At 40.6% G+C, this 19,219-nt stretch overlaps 1 protein-coding gene across 1 annotated transcript; it reads right to left on the bottom strand.

Annotated features, from left to right (window-relative positions):
* Window positions 1-474: 474 nt before the first annotated feature.
* LOC133803984 (aspartate aminotransferase, cytoplasmic) lies at window positions 475-11,435 on the bottom strand. The gene is made up of 12 exons (XM_062242128.1): window positions 11,167-11,435; window positions 10,448-10,519; window positions 10,070-10,131; window positions 9,903-9,986; window positions 9,655-9,754; window positions 9,447-9,567; window positions 3,938-4,101; window positions 3,688-3,825; window positions 3,414-3,535; window positions 3,095-3,189; window positions 1,711-1,831; window positions 475-757 (listed from the first exon to the last, which is right to left on the bottom strand). The coding sequence occupies exons 1-12, from the start codon at window positions 11,374-11,376 to the stop codon at window positions 673-675; spliced, it is 1,374 nt and encodes a 457-aa protein (XP_062098112.1). The 5' UTR covers window positions 11,377-11,435; the 3' UTR covers window positions 475-672.
* Between the last annotated feature and the right edge of the window lie 7,784 nt (window positions 11,436-19,219).

Here is a 19,219-nt window from a genome sequence, read left to right as displayed (position 1 = left end):
ATGAAAATATTACTAAATTGATACTCATGCGGTTCAATTAAGTTGAAATATGATAATTGGATTAAATTAATTGGTAAAATCTCATATTTAATTACTAATTAGATTATTTCTCGCAGTTATGATTAAACTTATTGGATTCTTAATGATAAACTCTCCTACTCTTAACCCCTCGTGACTTTAGCAATCCATCTACCATTTTTAAGGAGGTAGGAGATGGTAGTTACTATGACATAATTTTGACTGACTTTTAAATAATATAAGAGAGATAAATTTTTCAATTTTTCTAGAAGTAAAAGCTTAGATTTTACTAGTTAATATTTAAATAGTCTATTAAATAGTTAATATTTAATTATTCAACTGTTTAAACGATAAATTAGGATAATTAAATTTCGTCTTAAATCTTTTTTTCAATCAGAATTGTAAGATCCTTGAAAAATGACAGAAATATTAAGAACAGTAAACTTAACTGACCCCTTATAAAGATGAAATTCTTATGATATAATTACTGGAACAGTCCTCTTAAATATTTCAGACAGAAAAGCTTCCAGTTCCCACTCTAAATTATACACCACATCCATTGACCTCAATGTAAGAGGATAGATATGTTTATTTTAACAGAAATATTAAGACATAGATGAGTTCAACCATACAGCGCTGTTGTTTGACACAGGTCTAAACACCACGAGTGATGGCCGCATGTATCGCATCTGCAAGATGAGGAACTGTCCTGGAGCTCAGACCGGCCATGCTAATTCGCCTGCAAAATTTACACACAAATTCAGTGCTATCTGTTGTAAAAATCTTAAAGTAGGGTGTGTCATCAGGAGCAACTAGTGAATTAAGAGCAACTTCATGCTACACATGTTCATTTTTTAGTGAAAATACTTTCATAAGAAAGAAAACATAAAGCAGATCGTCATGCCATTGGTCATAGAGTTGCTCTTAATTCACTAGATCAGAATGCCCTCAAATAGGACTAGCATGAGGAAAAAAGAAAAGAAAAAAAATTAAGACTGCGTCAGCAAATAGTAAAAGTTAGAATAAATAGGATTTTTGCCACCAAACTATTACCATTTTAAAATCATGCCACCAAATATTTGTTAGCGTTGTTAAAAATTCTCCTCGGACTATTATCACTACCAAATTGTGCCCCTTGTCTAAAAAAGGTGACGAAGCATACTGAAGAAATGACACGTAATTTTTTCACACCCTTTGAAGTATCGTCACTGTAAAGTTGTGCCCCAGATATTACAACTACCAAAGTGTGCCCCCCAAACCCAAATTATTGGCTGAGAGGCACAATTTAGTAGTGGTTATAGTTTGAAAAAAAAAAATGCAAAGTATTTGGGAGGCAAGATTTGAAAGTACTAATAATTTGGAAGCAAAAATCCTATTTATTTTAAGTCATTACTTGGAAAAATAACATGCTTACAACATGGAAAGTATAGTTATACGTCATGAGTAAGAGGACAACAATGGAGATCAGATGATATTGGGATTTAAAGTAAAAGCAAAATCATGATGTAAGTGCTCCAATTAACCACCAATTTACACCAAGAGAGTAAAATTGTGTAAACATTGCAAACAATGCAGGTGATGTTACCCAATACATATGCAATGGTTGCACAAAAAGAAAATATACAAGTATTGAATTTATATATTTATATATATATATATATATATAAAAGAAAAAGAAATTGGGATACTGACCCATCAGATGTCATGTATATGTGATATTCTTTAGTCATGAAGGCAACTTGTTCAGAATTCAATCCAGTGAAAGTAAACATTCCAATCTGTTTGATAATGTGACTCCAGTCACCAGGTGTACCTGAAAAATAGAAAGGAAATCAGAAATTGATTGTGATTCATAGTTCTAACACATCCGAAAAGTCAAAATCTCGGGGTAAGTGGTAAGCATAGGTAGGGTGTTTGTACTTTTATAAAGACAAACATACTTACATTGAGGACCACCATAAACTCGTGAACAATGGCACAACCAATCCCCCACCAAGACACACATCAAACAACAAAAATCAAGAAGAAAAAAAAGGCAACATGTGTTGTGATTGATTAAATATAAATTTGCGTGTTTTACACAAAGTGGTACGAAACGAAACTATTAATGATCTTCCATAATGGTGATTTGAAATTGGACTTTTAATTGTATACATTTTAAAAATTATCTTCTTCGATCTAAAGTAGTATAATGAGGCATCTAAGCATGCTCAAAAAGTTTAGAAAACATTTGGAGGTGTTCAAGGTTACTTTTGGACAAATTGACTAGGCCTAAAGGCGACGCGTTGCCCCAAGGAGGCGATATATCACGCACGCAATCAAAATGTGTGATTCTACATCAAGCAATGCATCACCTGCTGTAGGACAACACATCGCCTGACAGACGATGTGTGCGATTCTACAGCAGGCAACGCGTTTCCTCAAGGAGGCAATGCGTCACGCGTGCAATCAGAATGTGCGATTCTACAACAGGCGATGCATCACCTGCTGTAGGACGACGCATCGCCTGACAGACTACGTGCGCAATTCTACAGCAAGTAAGGCATCGCCTGATGTGCAATTCTACAGCAGGCGAGGGTTCCATACAAGTCACATTTTTTGCTCCAAATTGTATTTTGAAAATATTTAATTCTATGATAATGACGTGCCTAATCTATTTAAAGACTATTTTAGAGATTTTGAGACTTGATCACTCCTACTAACTCTCCAAACTTCTCAATTTTCTTAAAGAAATTCATCAAGATTGCTTGACTTGATAATTTCATAAGCGTGTTGTGTTACACTTCTTATTCCAATTTTGTAGAAACCTCAAGCAACTCTCATAGTAGTTTGGAATAGAAGTTTTGGACAAAGTTTCTCAATTTAGGAAAGCCTTTGTTTTATTTTGTAATATTATTTCCTTTGTTCTTGTGATGTTTATAGATCCCTATTATTGTGTTAACCACTTACCCACAACAATATGAGGCTTCCAAATTGCAAAAGTAGGAGTGCTAAGAACAAGATCCATACCCAACACTGCCAAATGTTCATGACAAGTCCTAAAGCATGTAGAGAATTCAAGCACTAAAACTGTTACCTCTAGCTTGTAAGGCATCAAAAAGCTGCTGGCGCATGCTAATGATCCGATCAGCCATAGCCTTGAGCTCAACAGTCCATTCATCATATAAGTTCCTGTAGATATGACACAAGTTCAAAGTCGAGATGACTACTATTCCTTTGGACCATATTTGTAAGATAAATATTATCACACTTGATTTACTTTTGCAAATAAGAACCCTGCTTATTATATATATGTATGTCTTAGCATACAATTTCCAGACCAAGAAAAAGAATTTTCAGACCAAAAGATAGTGAATAGCATTATCCGGGCATCATAACAATATCTGAATAATTACCTATCTCTGAGGATGGTAGCCACAATAGATGCGCCATGAATGGGTGGATTGGAATACATGGGTCTAATCACAAGCTTCAGCTGGCTTTCAACCCTGCTCGCTACATCTGCTGCCTTACAGACCTATCAAATATGGTAAACATACAATATAGTCAGCTTTCAGCATAGGTTAACCACGAATCTGAAAGAAAATTAAGACAAGGCACACTGATATAAATATAACATACAATTAAAAAAAAAAAAAAACTGTGGGGAAGGTAATCTATGAATCATACAATAGTTAGCGCGCCAACACGTTCCCCGTAGAGGCCCATGTTCTTGGCATAACTCTGAGCCACAAGTAATTCACCACCATCAGCAGCAAACATACGAATTGGCTGCGCATCTGCATCCAGACTCCCACTAGCAAAACCCTACAGGACCAAGAAAAATATCAACTCTCAAACTAATTGTATACCTACAAAGTAAGAGCATTATTTGGTAAAATGAAACTGCAAGCTCCTGAGCTGCATGCATGTGATGTACCTGATAAGCACTGTCAAAGAAAGGCAATAATGCTTTTGACCTAATCAGTTGCCTGATCTGCTCCCACTGATCAGGGGTTGGATCAACACCGGTCGGGTTATGAGCACATGCATGAAGCAGCACAATAGCTCCAGAAGGCGCCGATTCAAAGTCCTCCAAGAGACCTGTTAGTAACAAAATATTAAAACTGAACAGAAAACCAGAAGACTTTAATGAAGTCGTGTCACTTGCCAACAAGAATTAGCAATAATAATTTGTAATGTAATATGGTTGTAATAGAAAATAAAAGACAAACAAGGAAACTTATAGACCACCCTTGACATACGTGTACACACGCAAGAGCAGGAATGGTAACAGTAGGGGAGCAGCAGAGAATGATTAGGCTAGGTTGGGTATTAAGTTGTTATGAGAGTGAGTTTAGTGTGTGTAGGTACATGGTACCAGCCTAAGCATTAATATTTAGCAAAGGAGGAGAACCCATTAGTGGGTGTGTAGTAATTGGTAGGGTGTAACCCTTTGTGGGAGAGATCAAGGCTCTCGAATTCCTAGTTTTTCCAATACAGAAAGAAACTCACCATTACTGCTTCTATTTCTCTGTCTTACTAACCTCTATGCAGGTCCATCCTACCAAAGTGGTATCAGAGACATCGATCCTCATGGCACCCAAGAAGGATTCTCGGTTGGAGGTCTTGGAGTAAAGGTTGGACGGGGTTTAATCGGAATTCACCAGGGGTTTGGCTAAGGTCAAATCAGAATTCCAACAACTACACAAGGAGATTGAGCTGCTTAAATATGAGGTTCAATGCCTACCCCCCATTGCTATGAGCTGCTTAAATATGAGGTTCAATGATTACCGACCCCCTAGGATGGAGCTTCCGTTATTTTCCGGGGACAATCCGGATGGGTGGATCTACCGAGTGGAGACGTACTTCCTATTAACTCGACTTTCCAAACCTCAAATGCTTGAGGCCGCAGTGGTGGGCTTGGAAGGAGATGCCCTTACGTGGTTCCAATGGGAGAATCAAAGACGTCCGATCACGTCTTGGGCGACTTTGAAACATCAATTACTTCTCAGATTTCGGGCACTACCCATTGGTACGGTGGTGGAGGAATTCATGTCGGTCGTGCAAGAGAGATTATTGTTTACGTTGGGAGGCTTTAGCTTCACGTGTTCCAGAGCATATTTTAGAGGGAAGCATTGTTAAAGGGCTCAAAGAAGATATTAAGGGGGCCCTACACATTCTTCAACCCATGGGCTTAGCCCAGATTATGGAGACAACCCAACGGGTGAAGGAGGGCCACCAGCTGTTTGCAACGGGCCAAGAACCAAGGGTCTCAGTCTCTAGGCCCAATCTCACTCTGATTACTCCATTCCGTTCAGTAATGAACCCATTTATCGCCAGGTCTCTGCCACCTACCTTGGTCACATCTGCGACATCTCCGGCTGGTCCTAGCCCAGCAGTTTCGAAAGTTACACGACCACCACTTACCCTCCGATTGTCGAAACCTGAGTATCAAGATAGAAAGGCATGAGGAGTCTACTTCAAATGTGACAAGAAATTCCATCGAGGGCATGAATGTGAACAAAAATTCCTCCAAGTTATGCTGACTTTGGACGAAGAAGAGGCCATTTCACCCTCAGAATCACCTCCACCAACGCCAGATTAAGAAGAAACAGTGGTTTCTTAGAGACGTTAGCCACTCTATCATTGAACTCCTTGGTCAGTATCTCCTCTGCCCACACGATGAAGTTGGTTGGGCATATTGGGCAGCACCCTGTTATAGTTCTAATTGACAGCGAGGTCACTCACAATTTTATTTCAATGGATGTAGGTGCAACTATAGGTATCCTAATCACTCCAACGACTTGTTATGGTATATTGTTGGGTACAGGTGGAAAAGTCCGAACTGAAGGAATTTGTGCTCAAATCGAGCTGGACTTGGGCGCTTTGAGGGTGGTAACTGATTTTCTACCATTGGAGTTAGAGGGGGCAGATGTGATACTCAGTATCAAGTGGTTGGAAACCTTAGGCAATATGCAAGTTAACTGGAGGACGATGGTCATGCGTTTCGAGATGGCGAGTGTGTGGGTAACGTAACAAGGTGACCCGAGCCTTTGCAAGTCACTGATATCCCTTAAGGCAATGATTCACACTGTCGAACATGACGTATTGGGTTTTTGGGTTCAATTGGGGGCTCTCAAGGCAGAGGAGACCGCAGGTCAGCAAGCCATTCCTCAAGGTGTATCTGACCTTCTGGAGCAATATTTTCGATGCCAACTGGATTACTGCCAAGCAGATCCATAGAGCATTCGATTATCTTACGCAATGGGGTGGGACCGATATCGATGAGACCATACAGATACGCACAAGTGCAAAAAGATGAGATAGAAAAGTTAGTAATGGAGATGATTAAAGTTGGGATTATTAGGCCGAGTACAAGTCCTTTCTCTAGTCCAGTGTTATTGGTCTAGAAAAGGGCTGGTAGTTGGAGGTTTTGTGTGGATTATCGAGCTTTGAATAGGGAGACCATTGCTGATAAGTTTCCAATTCCGGTGATTGATGAATTGTTGGATGATTTGCACGGAGCTAGAGTGTTTTCCAAGTTGGATTTGAAGTCCGGATATCACCAAATCTGAGCAGCTGCTAGGGATATTGAGAAGACGGCATTCTGCACGCATGAAGGGCACACGAGTTCTTAGTGATGCCCTTTGGCCTTACTAATGCCCTGACCTCCTTCCAAGGGCTGATGAACGAGGTGATCTGAGAGTTTCTTCGAAAATTCGTCTTAGTTTTTTTTGACGATATCCTTGTTTACAATGCATCAGAGGAAGAACATGTTCGCCATTAGGAGCTGGTTTTGGAAGGGCTTACTCAACTTTGCTTGTATGCCAACAAAAAAAATGTTTGTTTGCCCAGACTAGTGTGGAGTACTTGGGTCACATAATTTCAGCTCAAAGGGTCGCTGCGGATCCGAGTAAAATTGAGGCCATGGCCAATTGGCCCATTCCAAGGACAATCAAGGCGTTGAGAGGGTTCCTTGGCCTCACGGGATACTACCGGAAGTTTGTTAGAGGGTATGGGCAAATTGCACGACCAATTGCAGACCATTTGCGGAAAGATGCACTCGGGTGGACCCCAACTGCTCAGGAAGCGTTTATACAATTCAAAGAGGCCATGTGTGCAATACAAGTTTTGGCTCGCCCAAACTTTTCAGCCCCTTCTGTTCTTGAAGTCGATGCTTCTGGGTCGGGCCTAGGTGTAGTTTTGATGCAGAACGAACGACCTATTGCATTTTACAGTCAGGTTTTGTCTCCCCGAGCATGCACCAAGTCAGTTTGTGAGCGAAAGTTGATGGCGATAGTCTTGGCAATTTAGAAATGGCGACCATATTTGTTGGGGTGGAAGTTCTTGGTGCGTACCGATTAAAGAAGCCTCAAGCATTTGTTAGAACAAAGATTAGTTGCTACTGAACATAAAAAATGGCTAACGAAGTTGTTAGGATATGATTTTGCGATTCAAACTGGCCTGGGTTGGAAAATAAGGCAACAGGTGCCTTATCCCGAGTAGACAATGAGGGTTCGCTGGCTGCTATCTCCGTTCCTCAGGTACTGTCTATACCTGACTTGAAGGCACACACAGCCTCAGACCCGACCCTTTCTGAGGTAATACAGGATTTAGAAAAGGGCAAAGACACAGGGGGCTACTCGCTGGTTCAGGGCTGCCTCAAGTTTAAGGGTCGCTTGGTGCTACCAGCAACATCACCCTTTATACCATTATTGCTCTAGGAATATCACAGTAGTAGTGTGGGGGGGCATTTGTGCGTCTTCAAGACTTTTCAAAGGATGGCGACTAATTTGTATTGGGTAGGAATGCGTAAGGATGTTCAAAAGTTTGTGGCTGGGTGTGCAGTGTGCCAACAGAACAAATATGTAGCTCAATCACCTGCGGGATTGCTCCAGCCTTTGCCTATTCCAGATCAGGTTTGGGAGCATATTTCACTAGATTTCATAGAGGGGTTGCCGACTTCAAATGGTTTTGACTCAATCTTGGTGGTGGTGGACCGCTTAAGCAAATATGGCCACTTTGTTCCTCTTCGGCATCCGTTCTCGGCCACTACAGTAGCTGCCATTTTTGTTCGGGGAGATTGTCAAGTTACACAGTGTTTCTTGCTCTATTGTATCGAACAGGGACAAGATTTTCCTTAGCCTCTTTTGGAAGGAACTCTTCCGCCTACAAGGGACAATTCTGAAGCAAAGCACCGCGTATCATCCCCAAATAGATGGGCAAACGAAAGTGGTTAACCGTTGTCTCGAGACATACCTTCGTTGCTTTGTTAGTTCCAAGCCTAACCGGCTTCCATGGGCCGAGTAGTATGACACCATTTCGGGCCCTATACCATCGTGATCCCCTGCCTCTGGTCCGTTTCGAACCTGCTAGCACTCAAGTTTCAGCAGTTGAGCACAATATGCAGACCAGGGACGACATACTTGACTAGCTGAAACTGAATCTTCAGCGTGCCCAACAGAAAATGAAAGCTCAGGCAGATAAGAGCAAATAAGAAAAGACGGGTTGTTCAGTTTGAAGTGGGAGACTTAGTTTATGTCAAGCTAAGACAGTATAGGCAGCGGACAGTGGCCAAAAAAATGAATGAAAAATTGGCACCATGATTTTTTGGTCCTTTAAAGGTGATTGCTCCAGTAGGAGCAGCAACATATCGACTCCAGCTTCCTCCGGATGCGTCCATCCACCCGTCTTTCATGTCTCAATGCTACAGCCAGCCCTTGGACCAAACCAACAAGCTTCAGTGTTACCTCCAAGTCTTACAGCAGAGTTAGAATGGATTCTTGAGCCAGAGGCTGTGTTAGAAGTTCGATCGGGCACACACAAAGCAGCACCACAGGCCCTAATCAAGTGGGCCAACCTTCCTGCATTTGAGGCCACTTGGGAGGACCTCCCAGTCATTCAAGAGCAGTTCCCTCACTTTCACCTTGAGGACAAGGTGCGACTTCGAGCCGGCAGTATTGATAGACCACCCTTGATATACATGTACGCGCGCAAGAGCAGGAGTGGTAACAGTAGGGGAGCAACAGAGAATGATTAGGCTGGGTTGGGTATTACGTTGTTATGAGAGTGAGTTTAGGGTATGTGCTGGAACATGGTACCAGCCTAGGCATTAGTATTTTGCAGAGGAGGAGAGCCCATTAGTGGGTGCAGTAATTGTTAGGGTGTAACCCTTTGTGGGAGAGATCTAGGCTCTCGAATTCCTAGTTATTCCAATACAGAAACTCACTATTTCTGCTTCTATTTCTCTGTTTTACTAACCTCTGTGCAGGTCCATTCTACCAGAAACTCAAAAGACAAGAAAGGAGTAAGGAATAAGTCAAATAACAACTAGAGAAATCAAGGACAAATGTTCAAATTGTACACAACATGCATGAAACATATGTGGTCTGGAGAAGATGGGGTTGCAATACGACTGCAAAAATAACAATCATATACATCTAAACCTTGGAAATTGAGTCCACGTGTTTCTGGATCATAATACTGGTAGAATTTCACAGTTAATCCTGACAAAGTGAAAACTTTTATGTGGTTTCCCCATGTTGGCTGGGGTATGAGAATAGTGCGCTGCAGGAAAAGGTAGATCCGATTAAGTTATTATATTCAGCAATCGCCAATATTTCATCAAAAAACAAAAATTCAACAAGCACATACTTCATTATAATGTTTTGCCAAAAATTCACCACCAACTCTCAACGAGCCAGTTCCAGATAAACCCTGAACAGTAGTAACCCTGTTCTGTTGAATTGCAAGGCTACATCCAAGAAAGTAGGAAAGTAATTTTTTATTTTATTTTAAAAAAAAAAAAAAGGCGTGAGAAAGAAAATTAGAAATAAACTAAAGATTAAGCAACAATGTGTTACTAGGGAATACTGGAACAGTGAAATCAAAGGCTTTTGTACCTGTCAGCACCAAGAATGAGCTTAGCACTTAATTTATTGAATTCCGCAAGTCCAACTATAGGAAGATACTCCTTCACACGTGAACTGGATGTCAAGAGTGAAAGTTAATCCAACTGCTTCATAAATGATCTTTTTTTTAAATAAACATTGCTGATAAAAAAACTTACACGTCATTAACAAGAAGCTGTTCTGCTTTCCTCACGGCATTCAGAACAACAGGTTTCCCTTCCTAACATGCCACAAATAGAGCGTTAATAATTTCACCACGGCATCAGATATAACAAGTAAAAAATGCTTAATATTTATTAAAATTTGAGGGGAAAGGACACTAAGAATAGGATTGGGATTCATCTTAAAACCAATTGGTAAAGATATTGTTGTTCCATATATTATCACGTGACACTTTTTTCACATCTAATAATAGCATCACAGCTCAACAACTTTCCAAAGTTATCTAATTGATTATATATATATATATAAACATAACAAAACGACAATAAATTTGCAACAAACTAGGCGTTTAAAAAGAGGTACAAAACACTGACCTCTGTTCTATAAGCTCCAACTCCCAAATTCATTTTAATCGGGCTTGGGTCTTTGTTGTAGGCAACAGTCACCTGTTCAAATATTGGAAAACGAAAGGCGTTAAAATAGATAGATAAAGAGGGAAGAGGTTCAATCGAAAAATGCAGAGAAACATATATAACAATGGGCAGTGATGGGTTTCAAATACACATAATTTTTGTCTATAATATGATAAAGCCATCAAACACCCTAGAATGACTAATATTAAATGCAGGGTAGATTAAATCAAAGAGTTCCTTTCTTCATTTTAGGGCTCCAAAATTCGAAATCACAGATCAGTCAATATTTTTTTAATTTATTTAGTTATTATTTTTTTACTTGAAAGGAAATTCCAAACCAAAGCGACAACAAACTCAATAGCCAAATTATTGGGTTAATTTTCACTACTAGTATCAACGATCGCTATCCATAGCAACTAATGTATTTTTCAAGAGAAACTTTCCAGAGATATACACAAGAATCTCCCAATAATATATAAATATAAAGGAAGATTCTAAATTTGGAAGGAATCGCATAGTGTCAGATCTTGAATTCATAGTTCTAGAAACAAAACGAAGATGAAAACGATCAAAATCATAACTATTCTAAACAACTCTGTAACTTCATCCTCTCCAACAAAAGATATATATAAGTGTATCGACGTATGCATAAAGACAGAATAGAAAGTAAGAGAGAATACCCCGAGAATAGGATCCTCAGGAGCTTGAACAATGTGAGCGAAGACGGAATCGAGGCCATTGGAAGCAGAAGTAGGAGAAGCAGAGACGGGAGCCATGGCAGAAGGATCCGAGTTCTCAACAAGCAAGTGTCGAACTAGAGCGCTTAATCTCCGATCAGTAGGTGAAGAAGAGGAACTGTGGGCGATAGGTGATGAAAACCTTGGGCGCATTTTATTCCGTTTCTTCCTTCCTTTTCCCAACGTTTATTTTCCTTTTTCTTTTTCTTTTTTATTAAAAAAAAAAGGTAAATAAGTAAATATGATTCCATGTACCTTGCCTCTTATAAAAAAAAAAAGGACAGTTCGGTTTCGGGGTGGAGATGGCGGTTTGATTTCTTTAGTCATACTATTGGTTTCGCGGACATGTACATTTTTTTTTTCCAGGTGGACGGAATCCTACGGGGACCCACCCGTAATAGGGCAGAGAATCCTTATCTAATTGGCGCTGGGATGGGATAATTTTCGATTCCTGAATGTTAAATGGGATGAAGACGGAGATAGCATTTCTCAGACAGGTCCGTTTAAATTTTTATATATTTTATATGTATTTTATATTTTTTTTTATGTATTTTTGTAGTATATTAATAATTTTTTTAATATTTTAAATTTTATTTAGAATAATATTTAATATTTTAAATAATAAATATTGTGGAATATTTTAATTTACATATAATTTGCGATTTTTATTTTAAAATTTTAATTTAAAATTTATTTTTTAAATAAATGGGCTTTCTGTGGGGATTCCCCATCCCAATTGGATATTTTTCCCACCCCGTCCCCAACAGGAAATAAATGGGGATGGGACAAGGACGGGGATACTCCCGCCGATTCCCTGCTCCGTGTGCATCACTAGTGCGGACTCCTTATCCTTTCTTTCCACCCATTTTTCATTTTAATATTATACTTTTTTTTTTTTTAAATTTCGTTGATTAAAAAAATACGTTAAATATTAATTAATAAATAAAAATATACTTGTGCCCTGCCCTTTTTCATGATTATTTATGTATATTATTGTGAGGAGTATTTACTCATTTTGTCACAGTTTTATTTTGAATCCTTTTAAGTTGTAAGTAATAATTTAGTGTTACTAAGGCCAAATCCATTGCAACGGCATATACTTATTTTCGTAACACTAAATTAAACCCAATCGCATGGAAAATATCATATCATTATGTTGAAATGCTACGAATCCCACCATATGGTGGGATATTATAGCAACTGCATAATCTTTTCTTTTATTTTTTATTTTAATATTTTATAAATAAATATATATTTATATTATTTTATTTATATAATATATGTTTTGGTGTAAAATTTAATATAATGATTGGAATAAAATAAATATGATGCTAAAATTTTAATAATTTTGTGATAATTTAACACAAAAATAACATTTATCATTGGATTTGCCCTAACTCTTTAAATAATATTCAATTCCTCTAATAAATTAATTTTGAAAACAGAATTCAATGGTGTCATAGAAGACGTGTTGTATTTGACTAACTAACAATTCGTTTGGATATTTTTAATGTAAAAGGAAATTTTAATACACAACAAGAAAAGAAAAGTCGTTTGTCAAAATAAGAAAAGAAAAGTCCTTGAAATAAATTGAAAAAAGACAAAATGGATAATATTGCCACGTAGCCAAGTTTGGAAAGCCTTTATTTTGTTTCTAGAAATTAGATTGGGAAAGGATAGGAGTTACTAGCTGGAGCAGCTGGGGTCTGTTGGCTGTTTTCTGGTGATCCGCCGTCTGTTTCAGATTGGGACGCTTTATGGGTTCGCGAGTTGGCTTGATGGGCGTGTGGTGAGGTGAGGGCACTTAACCCAATGATTCACTAACTGATGTCTCTTCTTTCTGGGCCGTCGATACATTTTACCTTTTATATTGACTTTTGCATTTTAATTTTAAAAATCACTTACAAATTTATATTTCATAAAAAAAAGGCTAAATTTAAAAAAATATATAATTGAAATAAAATAGTCCAGATATTATTTTTTTGAGTTTTAAAATATAATATATTAGTTGCTTACGATACCGATTGATTACATCTTCATAAAAATATTTATTTTTAGATTATATTATTTCATATATATTTTAGTTATCTCCAAAATCTATTGGTAAAAAATTAATTATTTCAAGATATCGATTAGTTACCTTTAAAAACATGATTTCTGTTGACTGCATTTTTCACTATCAACCTAATCTAAGAACTTGACAGAAACTAGAATAAAATAACACAGAAATTTTACGTACTTCAGGCTATAAAAGAGTCCTAGCCCACAAGTTTTTGATATTAGTGAGTTTGAAACTTGTTTGAGCAAGCTTCAATGGAGTCTCAGACAGCGTATATATTGCTTTGAGTTTACAATGCTTAACTGGCCAAAGTTCTGAAACTTTTACAAGGAGATACCCCAGCCCTATTTAAAGAGATCTGGGTCATTAATGTTGTACGTCCTAAAATTCAGCACGAGTCTTTTATTTAGCTCGTGTACAACTGGCGAATAAAGAACTGTAACAGATGATCCATAAGTCTGTATTTTCTCCGCGAAGATAACACGGCTCCCCAGAACAATAACACGAGCTGGGGAATGCAAAGCGATAAGCACGAGCTTGTAATGTTTATAAGGCATAGCACTCGTGACACGAGCTCACGATATATTAAGCTCGGGGTATGCTAGAGACTTGACGTATCCTTGGATCTTTAGAAACCCGGATACGTTATATAGACGTGCATGGTCAGACATAGCATGTCTGCGGATCCCTAAAAACCCGGTCACGTAAGATAATCGTGCATAGTCAGGCATGACATGTCCGATTATCTCTGAGGATCCATGATCAGTTTTACCTAATGTTCAGACCATACCTAAGGATAAATTGTAATATTTATAATAAGTGTGATACAGATAGCACTGAGGGTTAAGTCACGTGATGACCCCTAGACCTATCTAGGGATTTTCTCTATAAATACTAAGATCTTGGATAAGAGAGGGGGAGTAGTAGTTTATGTAATACAAAAACTCTCTCAAAGTTTAGAGAGAGAAACAATAATAATATAGACTCGTGGACTAGGTGGATTTTAACCACTGAACCACGTAAAAAAGACGAGTGTTCTTGAGAGTTCTTTTCTGGTGCTCTTGAGTATTATTTTTCTTATTGCGGTTTATCATTAAGCACTAATTCATTCCAGTTATTTTCATAATTCACTGTTGGCGAAAAACTGCGTCAACAGTTTGGTGCTTTCATTGAGAGCTACAGATTAGTGCTTTTATCAAGATCCCAATCAAAGTTCATCATGGTGGTCACTCGATCGAGGCACGACAATGAAATGGAATAGCCTGGTGGGCCGGAGGTTCACCATACTGCTATTTCCGATGAGCATAGCCCTGAAGTTCAACAACGGTTAGGAAAACAACCGATGGACCACGGCAACACTGGGAGTTTGGCATCATTGCCGCCAAATTCGAACCCGGATTACTTAACTGCGGTAGAGCTGGAAAACATGCAATTAAGAAGCCATTTGGCCAAAGCAAACAAGCAAATCGAAGAGGTTTTGGCTCGGCTACCCCTTCTTGCAACCGACGTTAATGTCGGAAAGAGACAAGGTGGGACTCATAAGTCTCGACGGGAAGGCTGATCCAGACCAAGTCGATCGGTTAGGACCTCGACCCCAAGTTCCGCACCCATGGCACAAGAACACCAAGATATTCAGCCTGATGGCCCTTCCAGGGGTCATCGACAAGCCAGCTGGTCGGTTAGGACCTCGACTCCAAGTTCAGTACCCCTGTCATATGCACCTAGAAACTCCCGTGGCAACCCACATGGAAGATCTGGGGCAAACTCACAAAAACAGCATGTTCCAGCCAACCCCCTACATCACGATCAGATCGCCGAGCGCAGAGAGTTAGAAATGGTGGAGCAGAACGATCGCAGGCTAATTTGGTACGTCCCGATGGGACGAGAATCGCCTCGCCAGTTAGGCATCCCCCATCGCCCATAAGACATCAAACACCACCTTATTTTGTGCGAAATGTTCCTGCTTATGGGGACAGCGGGAGAAATCCTCCTCCCGCTGCCCTTACTCGTGCCCCGCGGACACGTGGCAGTATCCCAGATCCTCATCCTCAACCACGAGCACTGAGCTTCGCTAATGGGAGTTATTGGACTGAGAGCCGTCGAAGTGGCAGGTCTGATACAGATTTGAGAAATCACTTGAGTTCGCCTCAAAGCCCTTAAGTCGATCCCCAGATCGATCTTCGAGATCGCCTAAACTCACAGAGGAGAAATTCAGCCCAAAATGTAGTCAGTTACACACATCAAGAGGGAGGTCCTTCCGAAGTACGTGATAACGAGAATGTCCCACCAAACCAAGCTTGAACTTGGAGGGACAACAACCCATCGAATGCGTACGGTAGGACGGGAGCTGTTGAACAGCCCCAGAATAACCAAGGAATCAAAGACCAAACCCTCGAAAGGTTAGCCCAGATGGAGGAGCTAATGAAAAGACTCCTATCAGAAAAAGAAAAAGATGAATATGATTCAGGGGATGAGCTCGAGCTTTTCGCCCCGAACATTGTGGCAACCGCATACCCACCGAGTTTCAGGATGCCCCATTTATCAAAATTTGATGGAGATGGAGATCCATCCGACCATTTGGGAATGTTCAACACCCTGATGATGGCCCACAACATTGGACCCGAGCTAAGGTGCCTAATATTCCCCTCGACTTTGATCGGGCCGGCTAGGCAATGGTTCAAACAGTACAAAAAGCACTCTATCAGCTCGTGGAAGAATTTCTCTACGGATTTCAAGAGAGCTTTCAAGGCTTCTTAGGCAGCTTGGATTAAGGCCGACTCCCTGGAAAATATAAAGCAGCAGCCCGGGGAATCTCTGAAAGCATACCTAAGTAGGTTTTCCAACGTTGCCGCCCAAGCTAGAGACGCTGACGAGAGTTCTAAACTCATGGCAATGAGGACAGGGATCCTCGTGGGAGGCGACCTATGGCAGGAGCTACAGAGAAAGGGAGTTAACACTGTGGATGAGTTCCTAAACCGAGCCCAGAGGTGGATCTAGAAGAGGCGCGAGCTTCTGTTGTAGGAACCAGCCAAGCCCCTGTTCAGCCCGTTGGAGTGGCAACCACTGTGGCCAGTGCTACAGCTCAAACCATTGCCCAGAATAACCAAGGGGGTAGTAAAAGAAAGGGAAATGGTGAAGGTAGCCAGAGCGGGTTAAGGAAAAACAAGTCCGTGGAGAAGTTTAAGCCGATCTATGCAACTTATTCTGACCTCACGGATACTACAGAGCGCATCTTCTTGGCGAATTATGCCCGCCTTCCGTGGAAAAAGCCAGAACCGTTAAAGAATCAAAGGGCGAAGAGAGATCCCTCAAAATTTTGTCGATTCCACAATGATATCGGTCATAATATTGATGATTTCAGATAATTAAAGGACAAAATCGAGACTCTCATCAGGGTAGGACCTTTGGCTCAGTACGCCTGGAATCGAGGAACTCATAGACAGCCCGCTAGACAAAACATTCCATCAACTTCGGAGGCTCCAATGAATCAAAATGGAGATCAGGTGAATCAAGACAACCCTCCTCCGATCACAGGAGGAGATATAGCAACCATTTCTGGAGGTCCTCACTTGGCAGGCACGAGCAGAGGTGCCCATAAGAGATATATCAACGAGCTGAAATCCTACAACGGAGTGGAGTTTGTCCCGGAGCAACGACTATCAAAGCACCAATGGTTAGAAAAGCAACCGATCATTTTACGGAAGAAGATGCCAGCCATGTCCAATTCCCTCACAATGACCCTTTAGTCGTAACGGTTCAGCTCGCCAACTGAAGAGTTAAGAGGATACTAGTAGATAATGGAAGTTCTGTGAATCTATTGTTTAGGTCCACCTTAGAAAAAATGGGGTTGTCTATGACCGACCTAAAGGCAACTTCCATGATCCTATATGGATTTTTCAGCGAGAGATCAACAGCCATCGGAACGATCGAGCTAGTGGTGACATTGGGAGAAGGTCCACGAACTATCTCCAAACTCCTTGAGTTTGTGGTGGTCGATTTTCCAGCGGCCTATAATGTGATCTTGGGCCGACCTGCATTGATGACGTTTGAAGCCATAACCTCTATCCACCACCTGGCAATCAAATTCCCCTCCTCTACGGGAATATGCACTGTCAAAGGCGATCAGCTTGCTGCCAGAGAATGCTATAGCATTTCCATGAAGGGAAAATCCCAACCCGGGCAGCAAACAATGGCCGTACATGACGGAGGCAAGGAGCCCTAGGAAGTAGAAGTTACTCTCGGGATGGAAGAACCTCAGAAAGCCAAGGATAGAGGCATCTCCCCAAGCGATGATATCGATCCGCGAATGGGCGAGGATAGATCAGAAATCCAAGCTATCGAAGAGCTCGAGGAGGTAAATATAGATCCCAAGGATGCTTCGAGAATCGTTAAGATCGGGAAAAATCTTGACGATGAGAGAAAAGTGGAGCTGATACAATTTTTGCAAGGGAATCTGGATGTCTTCGCCTGGTCTCATGAAGACATGGTGGGAATAAGCCCGGGTGTGATCATGCACACCCTAAACTTGGATAAGAGCGTACCTGAGAAATCCCCAAAACAGAGACGTTTAGGAACAACCCGAGCTGAGGCGTTGGAGGAAGAAGTAGCTTGGTTATTAAAGTGCGGGTTCATTTGTGAAGCAAAATATCCAATCTGGATCGCGAATCCTGTTCTGGTCCCGAAGCCTAATGGAAAGTGGCAGACCTGCATCGATTTCTCCGACCTGAACAAAGCTTGTCCCAAGGATTGCTTTCCATTGCCAAGAATTAATTAGTTGGTAGATGCCACTGCGGGGCACGAGCTCATGACCTTCATGGATGCGTATTCTGGATATAACCAGATCGCGATGAATCCTGTAGACCAGGAGCATACTAGCTTTATGACACCAACAAATGTATACTGTTATGAAGTCATGCCCTTTGGATTAAAGAATGTCGGGGCTACCTACCAACGGTTAGTTAACGAAATGTTCATTGGTCAGATCGGAAAAACACATGGAAGTGTATGTCGACGATATGCTAGTAAAATCTAAGACTGCCAACAACCATGTATTTGACCTAAATGAATGTTTTGAGATCTTGAGGAAATATAATATGAGGTTGAATCCTTAGAATTGTACTTTCGGCATCGGGAAAGTTTCTGGGATGCATAGTCAATACAAGGGGGATAGAGGCAAATCCAGATAAAATCAGGTCATTATTGGAGATGCCTTTGCCCAACTCGCGTAAAGAAGTCCAGAGTCTGACTAGAAGAGTGGCCGCCCTTAATCGGTTTATTTCAAAATCCACGGACAAATGCTTGCCATTCTATAACTTGCTTCGGGGGAATAAGAAATTCTAATGGACTGAGGAATGCGAACATGCATTTCTCGATCTAAAGAAGCATTTGGTCGAACCCCCAGTATTGTCTAAAGCGGTGGTAGAGGAGCCCCTATTCCTTTATTTGGCTGTGACAGAAAATGCAGCCAGTGGCGTATTGGTCCGAGAAGAAGAACGGGTTCAAAAACCAGTATATTATATCAGCAAAAGACTCCTCGGAGCTGAGTCACGGTATCCCCTAATGGAAAAGATGGCGTTCTACCTGATATTAGCCTCCAAGAAGCTTAGGCCATACTTCTAGTCCCATTCAATCCATGTCATGACCGACCAACCTCTAAGGTAGGTATTACAAAAACCTGAAGCATCGGGACGTCTCTTAAAATGGGCAATCGAACTCAGCCAGTTCGAAATACTGTACATGCCACGGACTACGATCAAAAGCCAGGCCCTTGCTGACTTCATGGCTGAATGCACTGGATTTCAAGAAGAGCTTTTGAAAGAACCAATACAGATGTTGTGGAGAATATTCGTGGACGGCTTCTCTAATGAGAACGGGTCCATAGCTGGGATCATATTGATTTCTTCGGAAGGGCATTGATTCCATACCGCGCTACGATTT

The sequence above is a fragment of the Humulus lupulus genome, chromosome X (genome assembly GCF_963169125.1).
Source record: "Humulus lupulus chromosome X, drHumLupu1.1, whole genome shotgun sequence".
NCBI classification, from domain to species: domain Eukaryota; kingdom Viridiplantae; phylum Streptophyta; class Magnoliopsida; order Rosales; family Cannabaceae; genus Humulus; species Humulus lupulus.
Note: the sequence above shows the minus strand (reverse complement) of the source record. Positions and strands in the feature narration are given on the sequence as shown.

Bases quoted from the DNA above. Each gene is read 5' to 3' on its own strand.
- LOC133803984 (XM_062242128.1), bottom strand. From the start codon at position 11,376: ATGCGCCCAAGGTTTTCATCACCTATCGCCCACAGTTCCTCTTCTTCA. The intron at 3,826-3,937 runs GTACATCACATG...TTGGTCCTGTAG, and splicing joins TCTTTGACAGTGCTTATCAG to GGTTTTGCTAGTGGGAGTCT. The intron at 3,536-3,687 runs GTATGATTCATA...CATATTTGATAG, and splicing joins GTGTTGGCGCGCTAACTATT to GTCTGTAAGGCAGCAGATGT.